At 36.0% G+C, this 26316-nt stretch overlaps 1 protein-coding gene across 4 annotated transcripts in view; it reads left to right on the forward strand.

Moving 5' to 3' along the window:
- Positions 1-26316, forward strand: part of JAK2 (Janus kinase 2) — a 151088-nt gene that overhangs the window by 64931 nt on the left and 59841 nt on the right. For all 4 annotated transcript variants that reach the window (XM_025891541.2, XM_025891540.2, XM_025891542.2 and 1 more), the window contains 3 exons: positions 1509-1759; positions 12713-12836; positions 20581-20698. In XM_025891541.2, the coding sequence (XP_025747326.1) occupies positions 1540-1759; positions 12713-12836; positions 20581-20698 (462 nt within the window). In that variant the 5' untranslated portion in view covers positions 1509-1539. The remainder of the gene's footprint in view (positions 1-1508; positions 1760-12712; positions 12837-20580; positions 20699-26316) is intronic.

The raw sequence follows: 26316 nt of genomic DNA on the forward strand, positions 1-26316 counted from the left end.
GGTGTTCAGAATGGTTTGATCCCTATTCAGCTGAATTCCTGAGACCAGACGAAATCTAGGTCTCCTACTCCTCCGCCATCTTGCTCCGCTCCCCAGATAGGTGATTCTTGACATTGATTTGGATGCTTAAGTTTGCTAGGTGTTTTTTTTTTTTTTTTAAGATTTTATTTATTTATTTGACAGAGAGAAACACAGTGAGAGAGGGAACACAAGCAGGGGGAGCAGGAGGGGGAAGCAGGCTTCCCGAGGAGTAGGGAGCCCCATGCGGGGCCTGATCCCAGGATCCTGGGATCATGACCTGAGCTGAAGGCAGACGCTTAACGACTGAGCCACCCAGGCGCCCAAGTTTGCTAGGTGTTTTATTCTCTTGGCATTTCCTTCCTGGTTGCTTCATGGGTTTTTTTTTTTGTTTGTTTGTTTTTTGTTTTAATTTATTTATTTGACACAGAGAGAGAGAGAGAGAGAGAGAGATCACAAGCGGGGGGTGTGGTGGGGGGTGGGTAGAGGGAGAGGGAGAAGCAGGCTCCTTGCCCAGCAGGGAGCCTGAATTGGGGCTCGATCCCAGGACCCTGCGATCATGACCTCAGCCGAAGGCAGACGCTTAACTGACTGAACCACCCAGGCACCTCGCTTCATGGTTTTAAAGTGATTGCCCTACCCTATATTTATGCTCAGAGGCACGTAGGAAGAAGGTGAAGGGGGAAAAGAAAAATGCAGAAAGGAAGCCAAGTCAGCTTCCTTTTAAGGAGTGCTCCTGGAAGTACCACCCAGCCACCTCCACTTATATCTCATTTGTTGAAACTGGTTCACGTGGTATCCATCTGTGGGGAAGAACAGTTCTTAGGGGGGTATGTTGCTCTCCCCAACAAAATGGGACTCTATCAAGAGGGAAGGAAAAATGTATTTAGTTGCAATTTGCCACAAATATATTTTTTTAAAATCCTTTCCTAAATGGTATAATTTCTCAAATACTGTACTTCAGCCCAATAAATTAGAGATCTCGTACCTTCCTACTTCTCAGCACAGTTCTACTCTCCTAGAATGTTGTTCGTCTTTCATTCATATAAATCCAGTCTGTTGTACAGAATCAGTTTTAAATGTGACCTCTCTAATAAGACTCATCAGTTTAAACCCAGTTTGAAATGTTATTTATTCCCTCCAGATACTAGCAAGCAATTGTCACAGTAATTAATTTATTGAGAATTTATGTTGCCTTAGTGGGATCTCTTCTCCTGGTGCCTGTGACTAATTTTGTTTGTTTTGTTAATATTACATATCTGTATTATGTTTCCTCAGTTAACTTATAAACTTCAGCTTTGTGGTCCTTGTCCACAGGAAGGCTATAATCTCAGTGTCTCTCACTGTTCTTTGTATATAGTAGCACACAATATTTATTCAGTTAAAGAATTTAACAAAGTCACTGCTTTCAGTGACGCCTTCTTTATATATAAGGGATGCCTTATCGGTATCACTTTCTTTTGTTAACTTACTGTTGTTTTTCTTAACAGGCAAATGTTCTGAATAAAACTCTGCTTGGGAATGGCTTGCCTTACAATGACAGAAATGGAAGGAACATCCATATCTCCTGTACAACAGAATGGTGATATTCCTGGAAACGCGAATCCTGTGAAGCAAATAGATCCACTCCTACAGGTGTATCTTTATCATTCTCTTGAGAAAGCCGAAGGAGAGTATCTGAAGTTTCCAACTGGGGAGTATGTTGCAGAAGAAATTTGTGTTGCTGCTTCTAAAGCTTGTGGTAAATATATAAAAAAAAAATATTTTCTCCTTGGGGCACCTGGGTGGCTCAGTCAGTTAAGCGTCTGCCTTCGTTTCAAGTCATGATCCTGGGGTCCTGGGATCGAGTCCTGCATCGGGCTCCCTGCTCGGCGGGAAGCCTGCTTCTCCCTCTGTCTCTGCTGCTCCCCCTGCTTGTGCTCTCTCTCTCTGACAAATAAATAAAAATCTTAAAAAAAAACAATTTTCGGGGCACCTGGGTGGCTCAGTTGGTTAAGCGACTGCCTTTGGCTCAGGTCATGATCCTGGAGTCCCAGGATCGAGTCCAGCATTGGGCTCCCTGCTCAGCAGGGAGTCTGCTTCTCCCTCTGACCCTCTTCCCTCTCGTGCTCTCTATCTCTCATTTTCTCTCAAATAAATAAATAAAATCTTTAAAAAAAAAAACCAAAGAAACCAAAAAACAATTTTCTCCTTGTTAATAGATCATCACTTCAATTACGCTACTCTAATACAATGTACATGAATAACCTATTATTTTTTTATTTTTTAAAATGCTCATATGCCAGTGTGCTGTCAAAGGGAGAGCTGCCAGAGCTTGGAGACCTCTTTGCTACCTGGTGCTGCCTCACACTGAGGGCTCTGCAGGCGCCGAGCTCCTTAGTTGCCCAGGTGCAGCTCTGGAAGTCCCTGGTGCAGCTGCTGCCCGCCACAGGGTTCAGGCAGCAAACTTTGATGGAGTGTGTTGTTTCCAACAGGGGAGAGTGCACAGGCCCAGGGAGCATGGCTGCCTGCCTCCACCTACATTTCAAAGGGTGGAGCCGGGCAGCCGGGAGCCTTGGCGCCAATCTCTGGTAAAGCTACAAAGACAGAAACCTTGTCCCAGTGTGTCCTGTAGGCAAGAGAACAGATTGTCATGTCAAAGAGGATTATTCTTAAGCCTTAGGTCTAATGGAATTTGCCCTGTTGGGTTTAAGACTTGTTTGGGACCTGTCACTCCTTTTTTTCTGCTCCCTTTTGGAGATCTTATGCCTGTCCTGTCGTATTTTGGGAGCATTTAAATTGTTCGATTTCACAGATTCACAGCTGGAGTGCAGTTTGCTTCAGGATGAATGGTACCTTGGGTCCCACCCAAATATGATTTAGTTGATATTCAGATGAGTCTTCGAACTTCAGACTTTTGAGTTGATGCTGGAATGAGTTAAGACTTTGGGGGCTGCTGGGATGTAGTGAATATATTTTGAATATGAAAAGGATGTGAATTTGGGGGTAGCAGGGGCAAAATGGTAGGTTTGTATTGCTATGTCTTCATGTCTCCTTATCTTTTTTCTGCAGTTTTTACTCTAGAAGTTTTATTTGGATTGCTTTTTAATAGTTTCCATTGCCTCATCATGTTCATGTTTTGCTCTACCTTCTTTACTAGATAGAATATATTACAGTACCTGATTTAACTTTGTTCATTGGTAATTCTACCATTTCTGTCATTTCTGGGTATCCTACTGATTGATGTTTCTTCTGGTTATAGGTCATATTTTCCTGCTTTTTCAAATGCCTACAATTTTTGATTGGATGCTGGATATTGTAATGTAAATTTGCAATTTACATTGTTGCCTGCTGGATTTTGTTGTATTCTTTAAATAGCGATGGACTTTGTTCTGGCGCGTGGTTAGGTAATTGGTGGTTTACTTAGCTGCTTTTGAGATCTTTTCCTCCTTCTCTTTTTTCTTCTACCTTTCGTTAAATAATCCAGTATTTCTAGTATATTCACAGAACCATGCAGCTGTCCTGTCAGTTTTTAGTATCCCCAGAAAGGAACCTCTTAACCCATCAGAAATCATTTTCCATTTCTTTCCCAGCTCCCTCAACAACAAGTCTGCTTATATCTCTAAGAATTTGTTTATTTGGAACATTTCATGTAAGTGGAATCATGCCATATGTGTTTTTTTGTGACAAGGAGTTGAATTCCTGAGTCATATTGTAACTTTGTCCTTAACCTTTTGAGGAACTGCTGGAATATTTTCCGGGCACCTACATCATTTTACATTTCCACCAGCAGTGTGTGAAGGTCCCAATTTTTCTGCATCCTGATCAACACTTGTTATTACTGGTCTTTTTGATGAATGACATACTAGTGGGTGTGAAGTGGTATCTCATTGTGTTTTTTTGAAAAAGCTTTATTGATAAATGATTCACATATCATACATTTCATACTTTTAAAAAGTGTATATTTCAGTGGTTTTTAGTATCACCAGTCAATTTTAGAACACTTTTTCATCCCAAAAGAAACTCTGTGCTATCACTCTCAAACCCGTTCATCCCTCTCCAGCCTCAGGCATCCCCCAGTCTATATTGTCTCAATACATTTGTTTGTCTAGATATTTCATATAGATGGGGTCATATAATATGTGGCCTGTTGTTACTAGCTTCTTATACTCATATATAATAGCCCCCTGCCATGGAAATCTTTAGAAAAGGTGAAAGATTCATGTGGTCTGAAGAGAAACTCCCGAGTATTCTACTCATACAATTTTTGTGAAGTTCATCCATATTGTACCATCTGTCAGTACTTCATTATTTTATGGCTGAATAATATGCTTCTCTATAGATAATGCCACATATTATTTAACCATTGATCATTTACTGGACATTTTGGCTGTTTTAGTCTTTGTCTATCATGAATAATGTTCCTGTGAACATTGTGTACAATGTTGTGTACAGTGCGGACAGATGATTTCATTTCTGTGTGTATACCCAGGAGTGGAATTGTGGGTCAAATGGTAACTCTTATGTTTAACATTTGAGGACCTACCAGACTGTTTTCCAAAGTGGCTGCACCATTTTATATCCATACCAGTAGTGTGTCAGTGTTCTGATTACTCCACATCCCTAATAACACTTGTTATAGGACCTTTAAAACTTATATCCATTCTAATGGGTATAAAATGGTATCTTATTATAGTTTTGATTATTTTTTTCCAGATTACCAATTCTTTTGAGTATCTTTCATTGCTTATTGGCAATTTGTGGATCTTCTTTGGACAAATGTCTATTCATATCCTTTGTCCACTTTTTAAATAGTTTTTTTTTGTTTGTTATGGGGTTGTTAATAGTTATATTTTCTAGATACAGATCCCTTATCAAATATATGATTTGGAAGTCTTTTCTCCCATTTTGTGTTTTGTCTTTTCATTGTCTGGCTCTGGTGGTGTTCTTTGAAGCAAAGATTTTTCATTCTAATGAAACCTTTTTATTTATTTTGTTGTTGTTGCTTGTTGTTTTTGTGTCATATCTAAGAATCCATTACCAAATCCTAGTTCATTAAGAATTGCCCCTGTAGTTTCTTCTAGGAGTTTTATAGTTGTAGTTTTGCTTCACTTTGAGTTCATTTTTGCAGCTGGTTTGAAGTGGAGGTGCAATGTCATTTTTTTGCATGTGAATATCTATGTGTTACTGACTTCTCCCACTTTGTATAGTATTTATAGGGTTCATCTATGTTGTACCATGTATTAGAACATTATTCTTTTATGGCTGAAATATATTCAGCTAAATAGTATCAAATACATGATACAACATGGATGAACCTTGTAAATATTATAGGAAGTGTAAAAAGCCAGTAACAAATGAATATCTACATACAAATCCCAGCACCATTTGATGAAAAGGCTATGATTTTCCTGCTCAGTAGTCTCAGAACCCTTTCAAAGTATTATTTGGCCATAAATGAGTGGGTTTGTTTCTGGATTTTCAATTCTGGTGTCTATATGTCTTAATGCCAATACCATACTCTCTGCATCGTTACAGCTTTGTAGTAAGTTTTATAATCCGAAAGTGTGAGTTTTCCAACTTTTCTTGTTCTTTTTCAAGATTGTTGTATTTTTTTTTTTAAATCTCTTTTATTAGATTTTGTGTTAAAGTTTTTGTACTGTTATTTTAGGATTACCCTAGATATCACAATGTACGTTTTTGGCTTATTACAGTCTTAAGCTCGTATGTTAATAATTTTGTAAACAATTCAAGAACTTGAGAGCAGTTTAAATCCATTTACTTCTCTTCACTTTTGGTACCATTGTTATCATATATTTTATTTCTGCAGACATCATAAACCCCACAGGGCACTTACATTATTGTTGCTTTAATAGTCATTCTTTTGTATTTACCCTTTCCTTTGTTCTTTATTTCTGATACTCCCATGCTTCTACCTGTCACCATTTTCCTTCAGCCTAAAGAACTCCTTTTAGTTTTTCTGTATCTCAGATCTGCTGATGACAAATACCTTCTTCAGCTCTTATTTATCTGAGAATGTCTTTTCTTTTTGCTTTCTTTTTTGAAAGGTACTGTCACAGGGTCTAGAATTCTTGGTTGGCTTCCCCCCCCCCACTTTCATTCAGTGTTCTTAGTATGTCATATTCATTCATTGTCTTTTGGCTTCCATGGTTTTTGTTGAAAAGCTGCCTATTAGTCTTTTATTTCTCCTTTGAAGGTAATATGTTTCTGTGCTCTGGTTACTTTTAAGGTTTTTTTTTCTGTTCTTCATCTTCAGGAGTTTGACTGTCGTGTACCTATATGTTGTTTTCTCTGTCTATTTTGCTTCGGGCTCTCTGATCTTGCTGAATTTGTAGGTCAGTATCTGTTTAGCTTTGGAAAATTCTTGGCCATTCAGGGACATGTAAATTAGGTCAATTTGACAGGTCTTAAATGCCTTTTATACTGTCTTCAGTTATTTCCGTTCTGTATTTTTTTGTCCTTCAATTTGGGTACTTTTATTGACTTGTTTTTGTGTCGACTGATTCTGTTTTCTATAGTATATTGTGTGCTGTTAAATCCCTCTGTTGGTCCATGTTTAGTAGTATCAGTATCGCTAAGGAGGTTGTTAGAAATGCAGTATCTCAGGCCCCATCCCAGGATCAGTGAATAAGAAACTTTCTTTTTAACAAAATCATGCTTTTCAAGCTTTTCAACAAAAACCATGGAAGCCGAAAGACAGTCTCCAGGTTGTTATAATGATGAACATTAAATTTTGGGAAAAGTACTGGTATAGTTCATTCTAGCTCATTCAGTTAGGGAGAACAAAGAAACTGTTTATTTATATAGTTTATAAAGCCCGGTTAGGATTTACTCTTGGGATCTTTACAGTGGGACCCATGTTATGTGCCATGTACTTTGCTAAGTACTTTATTCATATTATGGCATTTTTATCCTTCCAGCTATCCTGTGAACTCCGTTTTCTGTCCTTATTCTTTAGATGATGAAGTATAAGCTTAGATTAACTACCACAAGTTTACCTAGCTAGTAAATGGCTGAGCTCAGACTTAACTCATATCAGAGTTTAAGCTAATGCTATATAGATTATCACTGTTTAAACTGGGATACTTTTGAGATGAAAAGATACGCTGTTGATTATGCTGGAGCAGTCGGCAAACCAAACCTATGTTGGTCCGGCAGGTGATATGCTTGTCCTGTCTGCAGCGCTCAGCTATAGAACACCTCTCTTTTCTTTTCTGTTTAGCTGTTTTAGCTGCAGGAGCATTTACGGCTGATCCTCTGTTTATATACACTTTATGTAACTGCATTTACATTGAATAACTAAATCCTCACGTGCTTTCAGTTTATGCATTACCTTTTCAGAAGCCTTCATTGAAGTCTTTACTTCATTTGACTCTCTTGATAAATGTTTTTACCTCTGTTAAAACCAGAGCTGAATAGAAGTTAAAGTGATGAAAATGTATTTTAATTAATAAACCATTGTAATAGGAAAGATATTCTGGTATAGAAGTGAGCTTGACTGAATACAGCCTGAACAGGTGAGGTTTTATAGCCAAGGAGAAAGATCTGCCGGGGCACTGGTGAATGGAAAGTTACTAAGAGTAGACATCAAGTCTGGGGAGATTCTGAGTCAACCAGCCTAATATGATTCTTGCCATAGGCAGGCCAAGGTCATCAGTTATCATCTGGTAGATAATAGGGGTGAGGAGTTTGATTAGATAGCAAAGGTGGGGAACTCTTGCTAAATGGACTTAGGATTCTTGCTAAAACTTGATTCTACATGGAAAAACATGTATGAGCAATGTATGAGGATTCAGAGGAGCCTTGCTAAAATTTGGTCAAGCAGAGAATCTTTTTCATCTCTCCCCTGTACTTCATTGTTTTCTTATGGTCTTTAACTATCATTGCACTTACCCTTTTGAATTGTAGTTCCCCAGTGGCGTCTCTGAGTCATCTGCTACAACGTGAGTTCCTTAAGTTGAGCACTATTTTTATTTTTATATTTCCTGTACCCCTCTTGTGCTTATTATGGAATAGGGACTCTGTTAATATTAGTGGAATGATGACCATTCTTGCTCTAGAATGCTATGGAACTAAGTGCTTTTAATAAATAAAAATACGTATAATTTGGACTTGGTGTATAGGGAAAGAAAGAGTTAAAAATGACTGAGTTTTCTGTGTGGTCCTATTTTTTCAATATAATGTATATCTCAAATACAGTGTCATTGCTTTTTCATCCTTTCTAGGACAACCCAATGAACATGAACTAAGAAAAATGAAATAAGTATTAATATATAATTGCCATTTTGGAATAAGATATCAATGTGACTAAACACTTTCTTTTGTTATTTGTTTGCAGGGCTGACTTAACCATTTTTCTTTTGGTGTGTATCCCCTTTTTTCTGACCCTTTTGTGCCAATTTATATAGATACATCCATTTTCCTATTTTGATACCTATAATTAAGGTATGCAGTCCAATTTGAAGAAATTGTTATTCGTCATTTAAAAAAATCCTGGTGATTCATCGATATGAATTCACTTTTCCCGCTTTGTATGATTATGCTGTTGTTTGAAAATCATGACCATTGTCGTCTTTTAAAAAAAATCCCTGTTATCATGTGCTAAGAATAATGGTTCCATATACAATTTTGTTTGCATGATTACATTTAAACTAAATGCTACTCTTTTGTTAAGATTCTCTTCCCAGTATTTTCTCTTCTCAAGATAATTTCATATCAAGTCTATTATGGCCCTTTCCTGGGCATGTTCATCTCCTACTCTGTCTCTTATATACCTAGAACACTGGCTGTGTGAAGCATTTCGTGCGGAGAGGAGAGGTGGTAGATAGATAAAACAAGTAATATGTGCAAGGCACTGGGACGTGAGATTACCATGCTAACTACTTGACTGATGGGATGATGTTATTCAGATTTTCAAGTTCAAAATATTTTTTAGTGCATAATTAGCCTAGATCAAAATAGTATTCAGATAAAATAACTATTTCTCCAGTTATTGAATGGCATTATTTCCTCTCATGGTTATTTTAAAATTCCGAGAAAGACAAGCCATCATTCTCTATAGTTTCAAGGTGATTTACATGATGAACTCTAATCTTGGTATTGATTAGTATCTTTTTTAATTTCTTTTTTTCCTTTCCCCCCCTTTTTTTGACATGAGGACTTAACTGTTTTTATTTAATGAATTCTTTTTTAAAAAGATGGTTTTTCTCTACTCTACTCTTAATCTTCCTTTTCTCTTTGTCCCATCCTAATAACTGGGGCAATAATCTCTTGTGTATCCTTCTATGGTTTTTTCCATGATCATATAAACATATATGGAAACATAATCCCCCTCCTTCCTATATACACAGTCATGAGGGTTTTGAGATTATTTTATAAAATGGAATCATATTTTATGCTTCTTGCCTTTATCATGAAAACATACATTGTGAAAGATCTATTCAAGCCACACACTTTTACACTAATTTTTTTTATTGAGTTTCCTAATATTCTGCTCCATGGATTGTACTACCATATATTTTTCGATTTTTCTACTCTTGAATTTATATTTTCTTACTACTGCATTGTACTTTTAGGAGTACATTGCTGGGTTGAAAGGTTGACATTTCTAGCAATTATGTAACATCATCCCTTTTCACCATCATCTAATCAGCCCTAGATGTTATCCCTCTTAATTTTGCTAGCTGAATGGTATAAAGTGATATCACATAATTTTAATTTGTATTTTCTTCAGTGCTAGGTATTACCATCCTTTCACATGTTTATTAATTATTATTACTCATGTATTTGCTCTACTGTAAGTAACTTACATCTATTTTTTGCCATTTTCATTTTTATTTTGCATTTTTAATCCTGATTTTTTATTATAAAATATTTAAAGTGATACTTTGTATAGAAGAATATAATACATATCAGTGTAGTCACTGGACAACTTTTCAAATGTATTATTTTGCCATTTTCAGATTTTCCTCTGATTCATTGTTGTGATGAATTACATTAATTTTTCCAATTTAGCCATCTCTGCTGTTGTAAGATAAATGAACTTTGTCTTAATTTCCTTTAAAGAAACATTATGGGATTTGGTTTGCTGTTAATTAAAATGTTGAGGATTTTTTCTATCTGTTTGTTTATGATGTCTGGCTGGTTTTGGTGTCATGGTCAAACTAAATTCCCAAATTATGTCAATATCCCTTTTCTCTCTTTTTTTTTTCTATAATAGTATACCGAAGATTAGAATTGTCTTTCATGTTTGGTTGAACTCACATATAAATTTCGTCCAGGTCTAATTGTGGTTTTTCCTTTCTTCTTGTTATTTCTTTCTCTTTCCCCCCTCTTCCTTTCTTCTTCATTATTTTTTTTTTTTTAAAGATTTTATTTATTTATTTGAGAGAGAGAATGAGAGATAGAGAGCACGAGAGGGAAGAGGGTCAGAGGGAGAAGCAGACTCCCTGCAGAGCAGGGATCCCGACATGGGACTCGATCCCGGGACTCCAGGATCATGACCTGAGCCGAAGGCAGTCGCTTAACCAACTGAGCCACCCAGGCGCCCTCTTCTTCATTATTTTTTTAAGTGGATATATTATAGTTCTTTTGAAGTTTTTTGTTCTTGAATCCATTTTTTAAAGTTGTATATGTTTTTAAAATTGTCTACATTTTCAAATTCATTGGCATTGTTTATTCTCTTTTTGTCTTCATAACCTATAATTATACTTTTAAAAATCATTCGTGTTTATCTGTTTTTTTTCTTGATCAGATTTGACAAAAGCTTGTTTATTTTGTTGGTCCTTGCAAATAATCAGCTTTTATTTTGTTGATTCTCTTTATCGAATCTTTATTCTGTTAACTTCTATGCTGTCACATTCTTTCAGCTTAGAGATTACTGTTTTTTAATGTATTGAGTTAAATAACTTAGATCATTCTGTTATTTTTCTGATATAATCAGATTAAAGCTTCATTTTTCCCTCTTAAGTATCAGTTTAGTTATATTCCATAATTTTACTTTTATTTGTATTTTTTAAAGATTTATTGATTTTAGAGAGTGTGGGGGGAGGGGCAGAGGGAGAGCAGCTTCAGACCGACTCCACGCTGAGCACAGAGCCCAACACAGGGCTCAGTCTCACAACCCATGAGATCACAACTTGAACTGAAACCAAGAGTTGACCACTTAACGTAGTGAGCCACCCAGGTGCCCCTATTCCGTAATTTTTAATAGATATTATTAATCATCATTATAAACGCTCTTTAGTTTCTCATAATTTCTCCTATGACCTGTGAGATATTTAGAAGTGTGTGTAAATACAAGAATGAATGCAAGGATACAGTTTAAAAGTTGTTACTTTTATATGTAACTTACTGAAATTAGTACATATCTATGAGTAAACAGTTGTGATAATAAAAATTTTAAATCTTTGTTTTCAGTGTGTCAAGTTGATGTCATTTTTGTCTACAGTGGAGAAGAATGAAAACATTACTAGAATAAATATACTTTGGTTTTTTTGAGGGGTATGTTTTTAAATATATAGGGTTAAAATTTTTTTTACAGTATTCATTTCTGATTTAGTTGAAGTATAGTTAGAGAACATGGAATGTGTGATTATTCTCTAGGACTTTGGGAGACTTATTCTTAGATTCCAAATGATTGGGGTGTGTCTGTGTATATATGTGTGAATGTTCTCTATGTCCTGGGAAATAAAGTGCATTAATTAACTGTGTGGCTTTGCTGTTTCATATGCTTTTTAAAAAGTTCAGTAGCCGGGGCGCCTGAGTGGCTCCGTTGGTTAAGCAACTGCCTTCAGCTCAGGTCATGATCATGGAGCCCCGGGATCGAGTCCCGCATCAGGCTCCCTACTCAGAGGGGAGCCTGCTTCTCCCTCTGACCTTCCCCCCTCTCATGCTCTCTCTCTCTCTGCCTCATTCTTTCTCTCTCAAATAAATAAATAAAACCTTAAAAAAAAAAAGTTCAGTAGCCTTCAAACCTTTGTTAATGTAGCTCCTAAAATATCTTTGAAAAACGATCACATACTCTTGGAATTTAAGTTGACTTTTAAAATTTTTCATTGTAAGTTTAAATAGTGCAGAAGATATAGGTACTAGTGCACTGTGTGAAATTTGAATTTAAAAATAAAACTGTTGTGCTATTTTCTTAAATGTATCCAGTGACCTCTAAATATTTTAGTTGATACTCTCATTATCAATTAAAACCCACACGAATTTGAATCGACCTTTCTGTGCAAGACAACTAAAAAAATTGGATAAAATGTTTTAAAAAACCTGCTTGAAAGAGTTCCAGCAATCATATTTTAAAATGTAGGGAAGAAAGATTTAATTAAGAATTCAGTTGTGAGGGGCTCCTGGGTGGCTCAGTCGTTAAGCGTCTGCCTTCAGCTCAGGTCATGATCCCAGGGTCCTGGGATCGAGCCCCTCATCGGGCTCCCTGCTCTGCAGGAAGCCTGCTTCTCCCTCTCCTGCTCCCCCTGCTTGTGTTCCCTCTCTCGCTGTGTCCCTCTCTGTCAAATAAATGAAGTCTTAAAAAAAAAAAAATTCAGTTGTGAGTCATGTTGAACCAAAAGATGTCAACCGTTACTGCATTTGTGCTGATTAAGAGTTGTTCTTTCAATGCCATTACAAATTATGGTTGTTATATAAATGTACTTGTTATTGTCTGTAATCATTTCTTTTTCTCCTTCTTTCCTAGGAATCACACCTGTGTATCATAGTATGTTTGCTTTAATGAGTGAAACAGAAAGGATTTGGTATCCGCCCAACCATGTCTTCCATATAGATGAATCAACCAGGCACAATGTACTCTACAGAATAAGGTACTTTCTCCAATAAAGTGACTCATTTAATGGTGAAAGGCGAAGTGAGAGAAATCAAACATATTTTTAAATTGCAAGGTACTTGATAATAGAGACCAGAACTTCATTTAAGACATTTTGTCCACCAGAGGACGTATTTTTACATATTTTTTCACTAGAATGCTCTGAGCTTTTCTGGTGGGATGCTACTTTACCACTTATGATTATAATTAAATTTAAAAATGATGAGAACGGCCTTTACTAACAAAATCCCAAATGTTTGGAATATTGTTAGTTTCCCAGGAAATTCAGTGTTTTGTGCAATAAAATGTAATCTCACATCTCTTTTTAATAAATTTTTTAGAGTTGAAGTGAAGGAAAGATACGATTTTGCCAGTGTTTATTTACAGGCTCAAATTATTAGTTAATTCATTTCATAATTTATGGAAATACATTATACCAATTTAGAGAAATCTAGAGGTACTTTTCCACTCAAAAGGATAGAACAAAGAAATAAGTTTCACCTGTGGCTCTTATGAAATAGATTCATTCCATGCAGAGTCAGTGTTGCATAGTAAAAAAGCGCATGGACTCATTCATGATCTTAGAGAGGAAAGAAAAGGAAGCCTTAAAAAACTAAGACTCAAGAGAAACATCCTTACCATGGTAAAGGGTATTTACCAAAAGCAGGTAGCAAATAATATTCTCAAATGCTAAGATGTTAGAAGCAATCTCTGTAAAATCAAAAAACGACAGAAAACAAAGATAGCCACCACCACTGCTTCTATTTAGGATTTTAGTGGAGTTCCTAACAAGTACAGTAAGACAAGAAGAATGAATAAAATACTGAATAATTGAGAACAAAGGGGCTCCTGGGTGGCTCAGTCATTAAGCATCTGCCTTCAGCTCAGGTCATGATCCCCGGGGTCCTAGGATCAAGCCCCGCGTCGGGCTCCCTGCTTGGCGGGAAGCCTGCTTCTCCCTCTCCCACTCCCCCTGCTTGTGTTCCCTCTCTCCCTGTGTCTCTGTCAAATAAATAAATAAATAAAATCCTTAAAAAAAATAATTGAGAACAAAGAAACAAAGAGTCATTATTTGGAGATGATAAGATTGTTAACATAGACAATGTAAACAAACTTATAGGCATCAATAATAAGCATTCAGAAGAGTGCTAGGTCTATATGATCATATGTTAAAATATCAGCTGTTTCTATACTCCACAAACAAACAGAAATTTAAAATAACTAGTAGCAACAAAAAATGCAAAGTACCTAGGATTAAATCTATCCAAAATTATGTAAGACTTCTATGCAGGTTTTAAGACTTTACAAAGTTGCATTTAAAAGAAGCATGCTAACATGCTACATATGGTTGACAAAATATCAGTATCTTAATAAGAATATTTTCTTTATCACTTTCTGTAATGACTATACTTTCTGCAATTAGCAAGTGTATCTTTTGATTTGAAAAGGTCTGTGTAGCAGAGGTCTACAGTCTTTTTCTGTAAAAGGCCAGTAGTAAATATTTTAGGCTCTATTATCTCTGTTTTAACTATTCAGTTCTGTTATTATAGTGTGAAAACAGCCATGAATAAGTAAATGAATGGGCATGATTGTGTTCCAATAAAACTTTATTTATAAAAACTTAACAGTGGACCAGAATGGGGCTGTGAGGCAGAGTTTGCTGACCTCTTCTTAAGAATTAAAAATTGCTTCTCATCAAATTCATGAATTTTTCCTATTCTTCATGCTGTCTATAAGAGGCACACTTTACCTTAAAAGACACAACTAAACTGAAAGTAAAGGATTGAAAAAGATATAACAGGCCCTCAGTAACCAAAAAGGAGCTGGAGCAGCTATATTAATATCAGACAAGATTGACTTGAAAGATATAAATTGTTATTAGAGACAAAGAAGGGACACTTTATAATGATAAAAGAGTTAATGAATCAGGAAAACATAATATTTGTTTATAATTGTTATAATTTGTATCTGATGACAGAGCTGCACAATTCATTAAGCCAACAACTGACAGAATTGTAGGGGAAAATAGATAATTCCACAATAGTAGTTGGAGATGTCAATACATGACTTTCTTCAGAAATGGATAGGACAACTGGACAAAAGATCAGCAAGATAAAGGAAGACTTGAGCAACACTATAAGCCAGCTAGACATGCTTATGTAGAATACGCTACCCAGCAGCAGCACAATCACATTCTCCAGGGTAGACCACACGTTAGTCTACAAAATGAGTCTCAGTAAGTTTTAAAAGATTGGAATCATGCAAAGTATGTTTTTTGACCACAATGGAATTAATTTAGAAATCATTAACAGAAGGAAAACTGGAAAATTCACTAATACGTGGTAATTAACAACAGTTCTAAATAACCACTTGGTCAAAGAAAATAATCACAAGGGAAAATAGAAAATACTTTGATAGGACTAAAAATGAACATACCAACTTATAGTATGCAGTTTAAACAGTGCTTAGATGAGAATTCATAGCTGTGCACACCTATATTAAAAAAGGAAAAAGTTCTCAAATCAAGAGCATTCTACCTTAAGAAAGTAGAAAAAGAAGAGTAAATAAAACTCAAAGCAAAGCAAGTCAAGGAAGGAAATAATAAAGATCAGAGTAGGGTGGCTCAGTCTGTTAAGCGTCTGCCTTCGGCTCAGGTCATGATCCCAGGGTCCTGGGATCGAGCCCCGCATCGGGCTCCCTGCTCAGCTGGGAGCCTGCTTCTCCCTCTGCCTACCGCTCTCTCACTTGCTGTCTCTCTCTCAAATAAATAAATAAAATCTTAAAAAAAGAAATTAAAAAAAAAATAAAGATCAGAGTAGAAATAAATGAAAAAGAGAAAGGAAAACAACAGAAAATCAAGAAACCAAAAGTTGGTTCCTTGAAAAGATCAACACTATTGATAAATCTTTAGCTAGATTGATCAAGATAAAAAGAGAGAAGCTTAGGGGTGCCTGGGTGGCTCAATCGTTAAGTGTCTGCCTTCGGCTCAGGTCATGATCCCAGGGTCCTGGGATCGAGCCCCACATCTAGCTCCCTGCTGGGTGGGAAGCCTGCTTCTCCCTCTCTCACTCCCCCTGTTTGTGTTCCCTCTCTCTCTGTGTCTCTCTCTGTCAATTAAATAAATCTTAAAAAAATAAAAAGAGAGAAGCTTAAATTATTAAAGTCAGGAAGAGAGAACATCAATCACTGTGACATTACAGAAATAAAGATTATAGGGAACAGTTGAATGCCAACAAATTACATAACCAAAATGAAGTGAACCATTGCCTAGAAAGAGCAAACTATAGGAACTGCCAAAAGAAGAAACAAAGTCTGGTGGACTTCTCATAAGTACAGACATTGAATTAATAATTTAAAGAAATTTCCCACAAAGAAAAGCCCAGGCCCAAGTGGCTTCAGTGGTAAATCCTATCAAACAAAGAAAAATTAAGACCAATTATTCACAAAAAATGGAAAGGAACACTTCCTAACTCATTCTGTGAGTTCAGTGTTAACCTAATACCAAATCCAGACAGGCATCCAGAAGAAATGAAAACTATAGGTCAGTATCCCTTATGAATACAGGTATAAAAGTCTTCAAAATACTAGCAAGCCAAATCTAGCAATATATATAAAAAGGATTAAATACCATGACCAGATGGGATTTATTCTAAGAAATACAAGGTTGCTTTAATATCCCCAAATCAAGCACTATAATGTACCGTATTAGTTAAAGGACCCAAACCACATGATCATCTCAATAGAAACAGAAAAAACATTTGACACAAAAAATACTCAACACAATAGGAATGGAAAGGAACTTCCTTAGTCTCACGAAGTGCTTCTACAAAAATCCCAAAGCTAACATTATCCATGATGGCCAAAGACTGATCGCTTTCTCCCAGGGATCTGGAACAAGACAAAGATAACTATTCTTACCACTTCTATTTAACACTATACTATAGAGTCTAGCCAGGGAAAAGAGAAAGAAATAAAAGGCATATTGGAAAAGAAGTAAAACAATCTTTATTTACAGATGATATGATCTCGTATATAAAAAATCCTAAGGAGGGGCACCTGGGTGGCTCAGTTGGTTGAGTATCTGACTGTTGTCGATTTTGGCTTGGGTCATGATCTCAGGGTCCCAGGAATTTATTTTTTAAAGATTTTATTTATTTATTAGAGAGGGTATGCAAGCAAGAGCATAAGCTGGGGGAGCAGCAGAGGGAGAGGGAAAAGCAGACTTCTCCCTCTCCCTCTGCTGCTCCCCCACTGAGCAGGGAGCCTGACATGGGGCTCAATCTCAGGATTCTGAGATCATGACCTGAGTCAAAGGCAGCCACTTAACTGACTGAGCCACCCAGGCGCCCCATTGAAAGAATTTAAAGAAACACTTACCTAAATGGAACGATACCTCATGTTTATGGATCAGAAGACTTAATATTGTTAAGTGGAAATACTCTTCAAGTTGATCTGTATATTCAGTACAGTCTCTATTGAAATCCTGTCTTTACTACAGAAATTGACAAGTTGGTGGTAAATTCATATAAAAAATCAAAGGGACTTGAAATAGCAAAACAATCTTGAAAAAGAACAAAGTTGGAAGATTTACACTTCCTAATTTCAAAACTTACTCCACAACTCTAGTAATCAAGAAAGCGTGGTACTGTCTTAAGGGTAGGTACATAGGTTAATAGAATAGAAGTAAGAGTGCAAAAATAATCCCTGATATTATGGTGATTGATATTTGACAGAGTGCTAAGACAGTTCATGGGGAGGAATGCTCTTTTCAACAAATGCTGTTGGGACAACTGAATATACACACGTATAGTAGTGAAGTTAGATCACTAACTCACACTATATACAAAACATTTACTTAAAATGAATCATAAACCTAAATCTAAGAGCTAAAACTGTAAAACAGAAGACAATATAGGAGTACATCTTTGTATACTTAGGAGTAGCCAATGGTTTCTTCAGTATGGTACCGAAAGCTCAAGCGACACAAGAAAAATAGATTAATTGGGATTCATCAAAATATATGTTTGTGCATCAAAGGATGCTGTTAAGAATGTGAAAAGACAGCCCACAAAATAGAAGAAAATGTTTGTAATCATATCTAATAAAGGTTTTATATTTGGAATACCTAAAGGACTCTTGTTCAATAGTACAGTGACAGATAACCCAATGAAAATATGGGCAAAGCGTTTGAATAGCATTTTTCTCAATAAGACCTACAAATAGCCAGTAAGTGCATGAAAAGATGCTCAACATTATTATTCTTTAAAGGAATGTAAATCATAAACACAATAGGATACCAATTCACCCATTAGGATGACAAAGGTATAAAAGATGGACAATAACAAGTTATGAATTTGTCAAATTATCACTTTTTAAGTAGAGTACAGGGGGCTAGATAGCCATGCTTCAGCAACAGAGCACAAGAGAAACCAAACTAGAGAAGTTTATTACTTGCAGGTCCTGGAGGAAGTGCCCCGCAGGCCTCCAGGGGCCATACGGGGAGATCAAGGCGGAGTACAGAGAGAGACACAGGACCTAGGCCACATGCCTTTACTAGGGTTTGGGGTTCCAAATTCAATTCAAGCCAAAAGAGCTGGTATTTGATAAGCCACATGGGAGTCTTATTGAAGGGACTTCAGTAAGGGTTAGGTGCTGGGAGACAGGGGAGACTGTTGGGAAGTTGTATCAGAAACTGATATTTGCTTCTGACTCAGTGGGCTGTTCTCTAGGGCATGCACTTGCATGAGGGGCTAATGTCAGTTTCAGGTCACTGCAGTCCTCTTGGCCAAACAAAACAGACGCCAGGGCAGCAATACCAAAGACTAACTTAGCTAAACTCTCCACTTGTGTTGGCACAGATGTGAACTATTGAGATGCTCATAAGTTGCTGTTGCAGATGTAAACTAGTACAGCCACTTTTTAAAATAGTTTCGCTGTTCCTCAAAAAGATGAACATAGAATTAACATATGATCCATCAATTCCATCCCTAAGTATGTATGCAGGAGAAACGAAAACACACACACACACACACACACACACACACACACACACACACACACGCCCTTGTACACACTGTTCTTAGCAGCATTATCCACAATAGCAAAAAGATGGAAACAACCCAAATGTCCATCAAGTGATGAATGAAGAAGCAAAATGTGGTTTATCCATACAAGGGAATATTAACTGGGCAATAAAAAGGAACAAAGTGCTAATACTTGCTATAACGTGGATAGTCCTTGAAAATATGCTTAGTGAAAAAAGGTAGGAAAGGCCACATATTATGTGATTCCACTTCCATAAAATGTTCAGAACAGGCAAATTTAGAGAGAGACTAGTGGGAACTTAGGGCTGGGGAGTAGGTGGGGTGATTTGGATGTGACTACTGTTAGGTATGGAGTTTCTTTTAGTGGGGATGAAAATGTTCTAAAATTAGATTGTGGGGATGTTTGTATAGTGCTAGGAAGATACTAAGAAACATTTTTGTTTCTTTGAAGGACAAGTTTTTAACCTATTTTATTCATTCATTCACTTGTATTGAAGTGTAGTTGACATATTATATTAGCTGCAGGTGGATGACACAGTGATTTGACAATTGTATACGTTATAAAATGCTCACCATGGTAAGTGTAGTTGCCATCTGTCACCATCCATTTATTACAATATTATTGACTATGTTCTCTATGTTGTACTTTTCTTCCCCATGACTTATTTATTTTAAAACTGGAAGTTTGTACCTCTTAATTCCCCTTCACCTGTTTTACCTATTCTCCCCTCCCCCCAACAACCACCTGTTTTTTTCTCTGTATTTATTAGTCTGTTCCTTTTTAACTTCTTTGTTTGTTTTGCTTTTTTAGATTCCACATTAAGTGAAATATGTTATTAATCTTTCTCTGCCTTATTTCAGTTAGCATAATACCCTTTAGGTCTACCCACGTTGTTGTGAATGGCAACATTTCTTTTTTATGGCTGAGTAATATTCCATTATATATATATATATACACCACATCTTCTTTATCTTTCTATCATTTGATGGACACTTAGGTTGCTTCCATATCTTGGCTATTGTAAATTATGCTGCAGTAAGCATAGGAGTGCCTATATCATTTCAAATTGGTGTTTTCATTTTCTTCAGATAAATACCCAGTAGTGGAATTCTATACCCAGTTGTATGGTAATTCTATTTTTAGTATTTTGAGAACCTCCATACTGTTTTCCATGTGGCTGTGCCAATTTACAGTCCTACCAATAGTGCATGGAGGGTCTCTTTTCTCTACATCTTTGCCAGCACTTATTATTTCTTTTTGATACTAGCCATTCTGACTGGTATGAAGTGATATCTCATTGTGATAACCTCCATTTCTTAACAGAAGAAGCAGTTATTTGTATTTGTACCCAATTAGTATTTTCAATTTAGTATTTATAACTTTACTGGTATTACTGGATTAATATTAAAAAAATTTGTTAATATTTTATTTTTATATTTCTCTGTTTCCTATTGCTTCTGCATTCTGCACATAGAAGCAGGCAGCATATTGATTTTACACTTACGTTTCTTGAATTTTCTGTCTACATTATCATGGTCTTATCCAGATTTTCTTTTGTCCCCAACTTGCATTTAACGCTGTCACCTGTGTTTTCTGGTTATGGGATAATACCTTTCAGTATGCTGGAAGTGGTTGTATGTACACAGTTTGTTTATATTTGAACTATTTGGAGGCTGATTGAATGTTTTGTCTCATAGATTTTACTTTCCTTACTGGTATTGTAATGGCAGCAACAGAACCTATCGGCATGGGATATCTCGAGGTGCTGAAGCTCCTCTTCTTGACGACTTTGTCATGGCCTACCTTTTTGCTCAGGTATCATTATGTTATCTTACTTGTGTATGTGTTAAATGATAAGAATCTTGCTGTGTAGTGTGAAAATCTTCATATATGGGAAAATTGATGTTCTGTCTTGCATAGCAGGCACAGAAAGGTAACAAAGTTGAGTCTTCCTATCACTAATTTTTAATCCCGTATCTTTTATGGGATTTATTTTATAATTTATTTTATAAAGGTTTTTATTTTATATATTATTTATATTTTTTATATTTATATTTATTTATATTTATAAATATATTTATTTATACGTTATATATGTATTCCTTTATAAAATAAAGGAATTTATTTTATAAAGGTTCCCTTAATTGGCCCTTTTGAATTTTTTTTCTTTTTTAGTGTTTTAGGGCATTTTAAGGATTTCACAAAGTTTAGATTAAGTTATACAACAGGATTCATGTAGATGTAAGTGTCTGGAATATAAGACAGCAAAATTTCCTCAGAAATTTTTTAAATTCCTGAACAATTTCCGACTTAATTAGTAGATAGTAAAATGTAAAGAAAGTGGGAAACTAAATAAAAAGTGAGTTACAGGGGCGCCTGGGTGGCTCAGTCGTTCAGCGTCTGCCTTTGGCTCAGGTCATGATCCCAGGATCCTGGGATCAAGTCCCGCATCAGGCTCCCTGCTCCGTGGGCAGCCTGCTTCTCCCTCTCCCTCTGCCTGCTGCTCCCCCTGCTTGTGCTCTCTGCCACATAAATACAATCTTAAAAAGAAAAAAAGAATAACGCTGCTGTGAACATGGGTATACAAACATCTCTTTAAGATCCTGCTTTCTGTTCCTTTGCATATATATCCAGAAGTGGAATTATTGGATTATTTAGTAATTCTATGTTTAATTTTTTTTGAGGAACTGCTGCACTACATTCCAGCAGTGCATAAATGTTCCAGTTTCTCCACATCCTTGCCAACACTTACTTTCTGTTTTTCTGATGATAACCATTCTGTGGAGTGTGGAGTGATACCTTGCTGTGGTTTTGATTTGCATTTCCCTAGTGATTACTGCTGTTGAACATTTTTCTTAAGCTTTTTGGCCATTTGTATATCTTCTTTGGGGAAATTTCTGTGTATGGCCTTTGCCCATTTTTTAAATCAGGTTGTTGTTAAGTTGTAAGTGTTCTTTATGCCTGGATATTAACCTCCTGTCAGCTATGTGACATATTTTCTCCCATTCTGTCAGTTGCCTTTCACATCTGTTGATGTGTCCCGTGATGTCCAGAGGTTTTTAATTTTGATGTAATCTGATTTGTTTCTTTTTTCTTTTGTTTACCTGTGCTTTTGGTGTCATATCCAAGAAGTCATTACTAAGTCCAATATCACGAAGCTTTCCCCCTGTGTTTTCTTATAAATATTTTATTGTTTTAGCTCTTATGTTTACATCTTTGGTCCATTTTGAGTTAATTTTTGTTGATGTTGGAAGGTAAGGCCCAATTTCATTCTTTTGAATGTGGATATCCAGTTTTTCCAGCATCATTTGTTGAAAATTCTGTCCTTTCTCTTTTGAGTGGTCCTGGTGCTCTTGTCAAAAATAGTTTGACCACTACCCAACTTTTATATAGCTTCCTTTGTTTCAGTAGTCATTAGGAAAAGAGAGCTATAGGCTTTTGAGAATAGATACTATGAGGTTATGACTTTCTGATGCCTTTATGATTATATTATCTGTGCTGCAGAACTGGTTTTATTTTGGTGGCATGCTAGTTTAAATCCCATTAATAAGACAATTTTCCTAAACTGTTCAACTGCTTTACCCTAATACTGTGATATCTAATACTTTTGATCTAGAAAAAATATGGATGATTTCTAATTTTGTCTTCCTAGGAAGGATTTTCTCATATAGGACAGCAAAATAATTTCACAATAGAATCCTAAATTGTGTCTAGATAATATCCCACATGTAATTTTTCTATTTCTTAATGTTTCTATTTCTCTAAACCTGTGCCCAGAAAATACATAAGGTAGTAATTAACTTATCCAGATTATATTGATATCAGGATGGATTATATGCATTTTAATAGACTAAAGAAAACATGTTTGACCAGTGACATCATCAGAGTATAAGATTATGTTGATATTTTTAAATAACTAAAAAATAGTTCAGCCACTAAACTATTAAGTATGTGAAGATACTACTATAGAAAGATGGATTTGGGAAAGGTAAACCAATAAAAGCCAAAAGTTAGATGTCCCTTTTAAATTCATTTTCTTCTGAGGATTGCCTTGATACCATCACATACAGTGACTCAACAAATAATTTGCTGTCATGTGAACAGTCTTTAATAAATTTATATATATTTGGCAAAAAAATGTATATTCACTCCATATTGTTTCTTGGTTCGTTTATGATTTTGTGACTATAACTGTTTTCTTATTTTTCTGGGTGAATGCAGATAAAATTTTTTGGTTCAAATGTCAGCTACCCAAATGAAAAACTATTTAAAAAAATTTTTTTTAAATTCAGTTATCCAACGTATAGTACATCATTAGTTTTTGATATAATACTCAGTGATTCATTAGTTGCATATAATGCCCAGTGCTCATCACAGCACGTGCCCTCCTTAATGCCCATCACCCAGTTACCCCATCGCCCCACCCACCTCCTGGAGACTCTTGACTCCAGAAAACTACTTTTCTACAGTTATGTTTAAAGGAAATTTTTATTGGTACACACTGCATTTTTTTAAGGAAGTTTAAAAATAGTTTAAAATAGTATGCTTTGGTATTTGGGACTCTATTTCGATTGTGATTTTTCTGTAATGGACATTTGGTTGATTATGTCTTAGTGCTGCTCTAAATGGTTTTTCCTATCTTTATCGTCTTTTGGGTATAAATTCCACAGAATATCTTCATGAACATAATTTATTATACTCTGGTCCTATATAGAATGTGGAACAAAAGCAAGGTTTAAAAAGAATCTACCTAATCATTAGTTACCTTTTTTAAAAAGTTTAAATTCAGTTAATTAACATATAGTGTATTATTTGTTTTAGGGATACAGGTCTGTGATTCGTCAGTCTTATTAATACCGAGTGCTCATTACAACACATACTCTCCCCAGTGTCCATCCCCCAGTTACCCCATCCCCTGACCCACCTCCCCTCCAGCAACCCTCAGTTTGTTTCCTGAGATTAAGAGTCTCTTATGGTTTGTCTCCCTCTCTGGTTTCATCTTGTTTCATTTTTTCCTCTCTTCCCCTATGATCCTCTGCCTTCTTTCTCAAATTCCACATGTCGGTGAGATCATATGATAATTGCCTTTCTCTGATTGACTTATTTGGCTTAGCATAATACCTTCTAGTTCCATCTACATCGTTGCAAATGGCAAGATTTCATTTTTTTGGTGGCTGAGTAATATTCCATTGTATATACGTACCATATACATCTTCTTTACCCATTCATCTGCTGATGGACGTCTAGGCTCTTTCCATAGTTTGGCTGTTGTAGACATTGCTGCTATAAGCATTGGGGTGCAGGTGCCCCTTCGGATCACTACATTTGTATCTTTGGAGTAAATGCCCAGTAGTGCCATTGATGGGTCGTAGGGTAGCTCTGTTTTCAACTTTCTGAGGAACCTCCATACTGTTTTCCAGAGTTGGCCATTAGTTATCTTAATCAGAATAATTTACTTGCCCATTTCTAAAAGTGTGGTGAGATAAGTGTTAGCAAAACAAAATCTAACTCCTTCCCTGAATTAACTTTGTGTTACCAATATTAGGCTTTTGTTTTGGTGAATACTGGTTATTTCATGGTTTATGCCTTTTAAATAATATAGGGTTTTCTTGTACTAAAATGCCTTCTAATTTATTAATAGGAAGTTGAACAAATATACTTTTAATTGTGTATTTATTTCTTTTAATAAAATTATTTTTATTTTTTTATTTTTTAAAAGATTTTATTTATTTTAGAGAGAGAGATAGCATGAGCTGGGGGTGGGCAGAGGGAGAAGGAGAAGCAGACTCCCTGCTGAGCAGCCATGGGGCTCGATCCCAGGACCCTGAGATCATGACCTGAGCTGAAGGCAGAGGCTTAACAGACTGAGCCACACAGGTGCCCCTATTTTTTTTTTAATGAAATTATTTTTGAAGAATTTGTGTTAAACTTTAATTTCATGAGATAAGTTATCACATTTATTACATAAAATAAAGAGAGTGGCCCTATATTTCTCTTATCCAGTTTAAAACCTTGGTTAAGGGGCACCTGAGTGGCTCAGGTGGTTAAGCGTCTGCCTTGGGCTCATGTCATGATCCCAGAGTCCTGGGATTGAGCCCCACAGTGGGCTTCCTGCTCAGTGGGGAGTCTACTTCTCCTTCTCCCTCTGCCCCTTCCCCCCAGCTTGTGCTCTTTCTTTCTCTCTCTCAAATAAATAAATAAAATCTTTTTAAAAAATAACAAAACCTTGGTTAAATACTGGTATTTCAGCTAATATTTTAGTTCTCACCTTTCTTTTCAAGAAAATTGCTGTTTTTTAGAATATTGGTCATTTTTCTGTTTTGCCTTTCCTTTCTCCCATTACACATTCATTCAGTCTCATTTCCATATTCCTAAATCATCTAGACCAAAATCTTGAAATTTGTTATTTCTTTTTCTTCATTTTTATATATAATGATAAAGTTATGTTTTTTTCAGACTCTTTTAGTGTCTTCTGTTCCCTACATCAGATCCTTATTATTTCATATCTGAACCATTACAGCAGCCTCTTAATGAGTCTCACTGGATATACTTTATTTTCTTAAAGCACTTTCATCATTGATACTTCTACCAGTGGAAGAGACATGATGCTTTAAGAGAAGGTGCTCTGAGAAACTGATGCTTTAAGAAAATGGTTGCCTGTTGCTTTTTAGGATCAAGTCATTCAAGAGTACCTACATTTTGACCCCAACTTATTTTCCCAAATTTTATTTTATTTTATTTTTTTAAGATTTTATTTATTTATTTGAGAGAGAGACAGAGTAAGAGAGAGCACAAGCAGGGGGAGTGGCAGGCAGAGGGAGAAGCAGGCTTCCTGCTAAGCAGGCTTCCCACTGAGCAGGGAACCCAATGCAGAGCTCGATCCCAGGACCCTGGGATCATGACCTGAGCCTAAGGCAGACGCTTAACCAACTGAGCCACCCAGGTGCCCCCTTTTCCAAGTTTTAATCCACATTATTCCCTTACTTAAATCGTCTGCCCAACCAAACTAGTTTGCATCTCTGAACATGCCTTATGCTTTGTTTTTGTATCATTCCTTCTATCATCCTGTTTTGTGTCCATCAGAAATTTCTTCAAGACTACATGAAGTTTTGAATTTTCCATAAAACCTTTCCTGATTATGTCAACTGGATATAGTTTCAAATTCTTTTAAATTCCTGAAGCATCTGTTGTGTGGCACTTAGTATAGAATATCTGCATTATAATATTTCGTTTACATGTTTAGCTTCCCTGCTAGATTTTAGTCTTCTTGAGGGTTGAAGCTCATCTTATATTTTTCTGTATCTCACACAATCCTACTTAGTATAATGCTTTGAACATATTTGGAACTAGGTACTTAATTAGCTAATATCTATTTTAATTTAGGTAATCTTTATGTAGAAGATATAATTTGAAGATACCAGCAGTGTTGACAT

The sequence above is a fragment of the Callorhinus ursinus genome, unplaced genomic scaffold (assembly GCF_003265705.2).
Source record: "Callorhinus ursinus isolate GAN/ISIS: 27379988/994484 unplaced genomic scaffold, GSC_fseal_2.0 scaffold28, whole genome shotgun sequence".
Classification (NCBI taxonomy): Eukaryota; Metazoa; Chordata; class Mammalia; order Carnivora; family Otariidae; genus Callorhinus; species Callorhinus ursinus.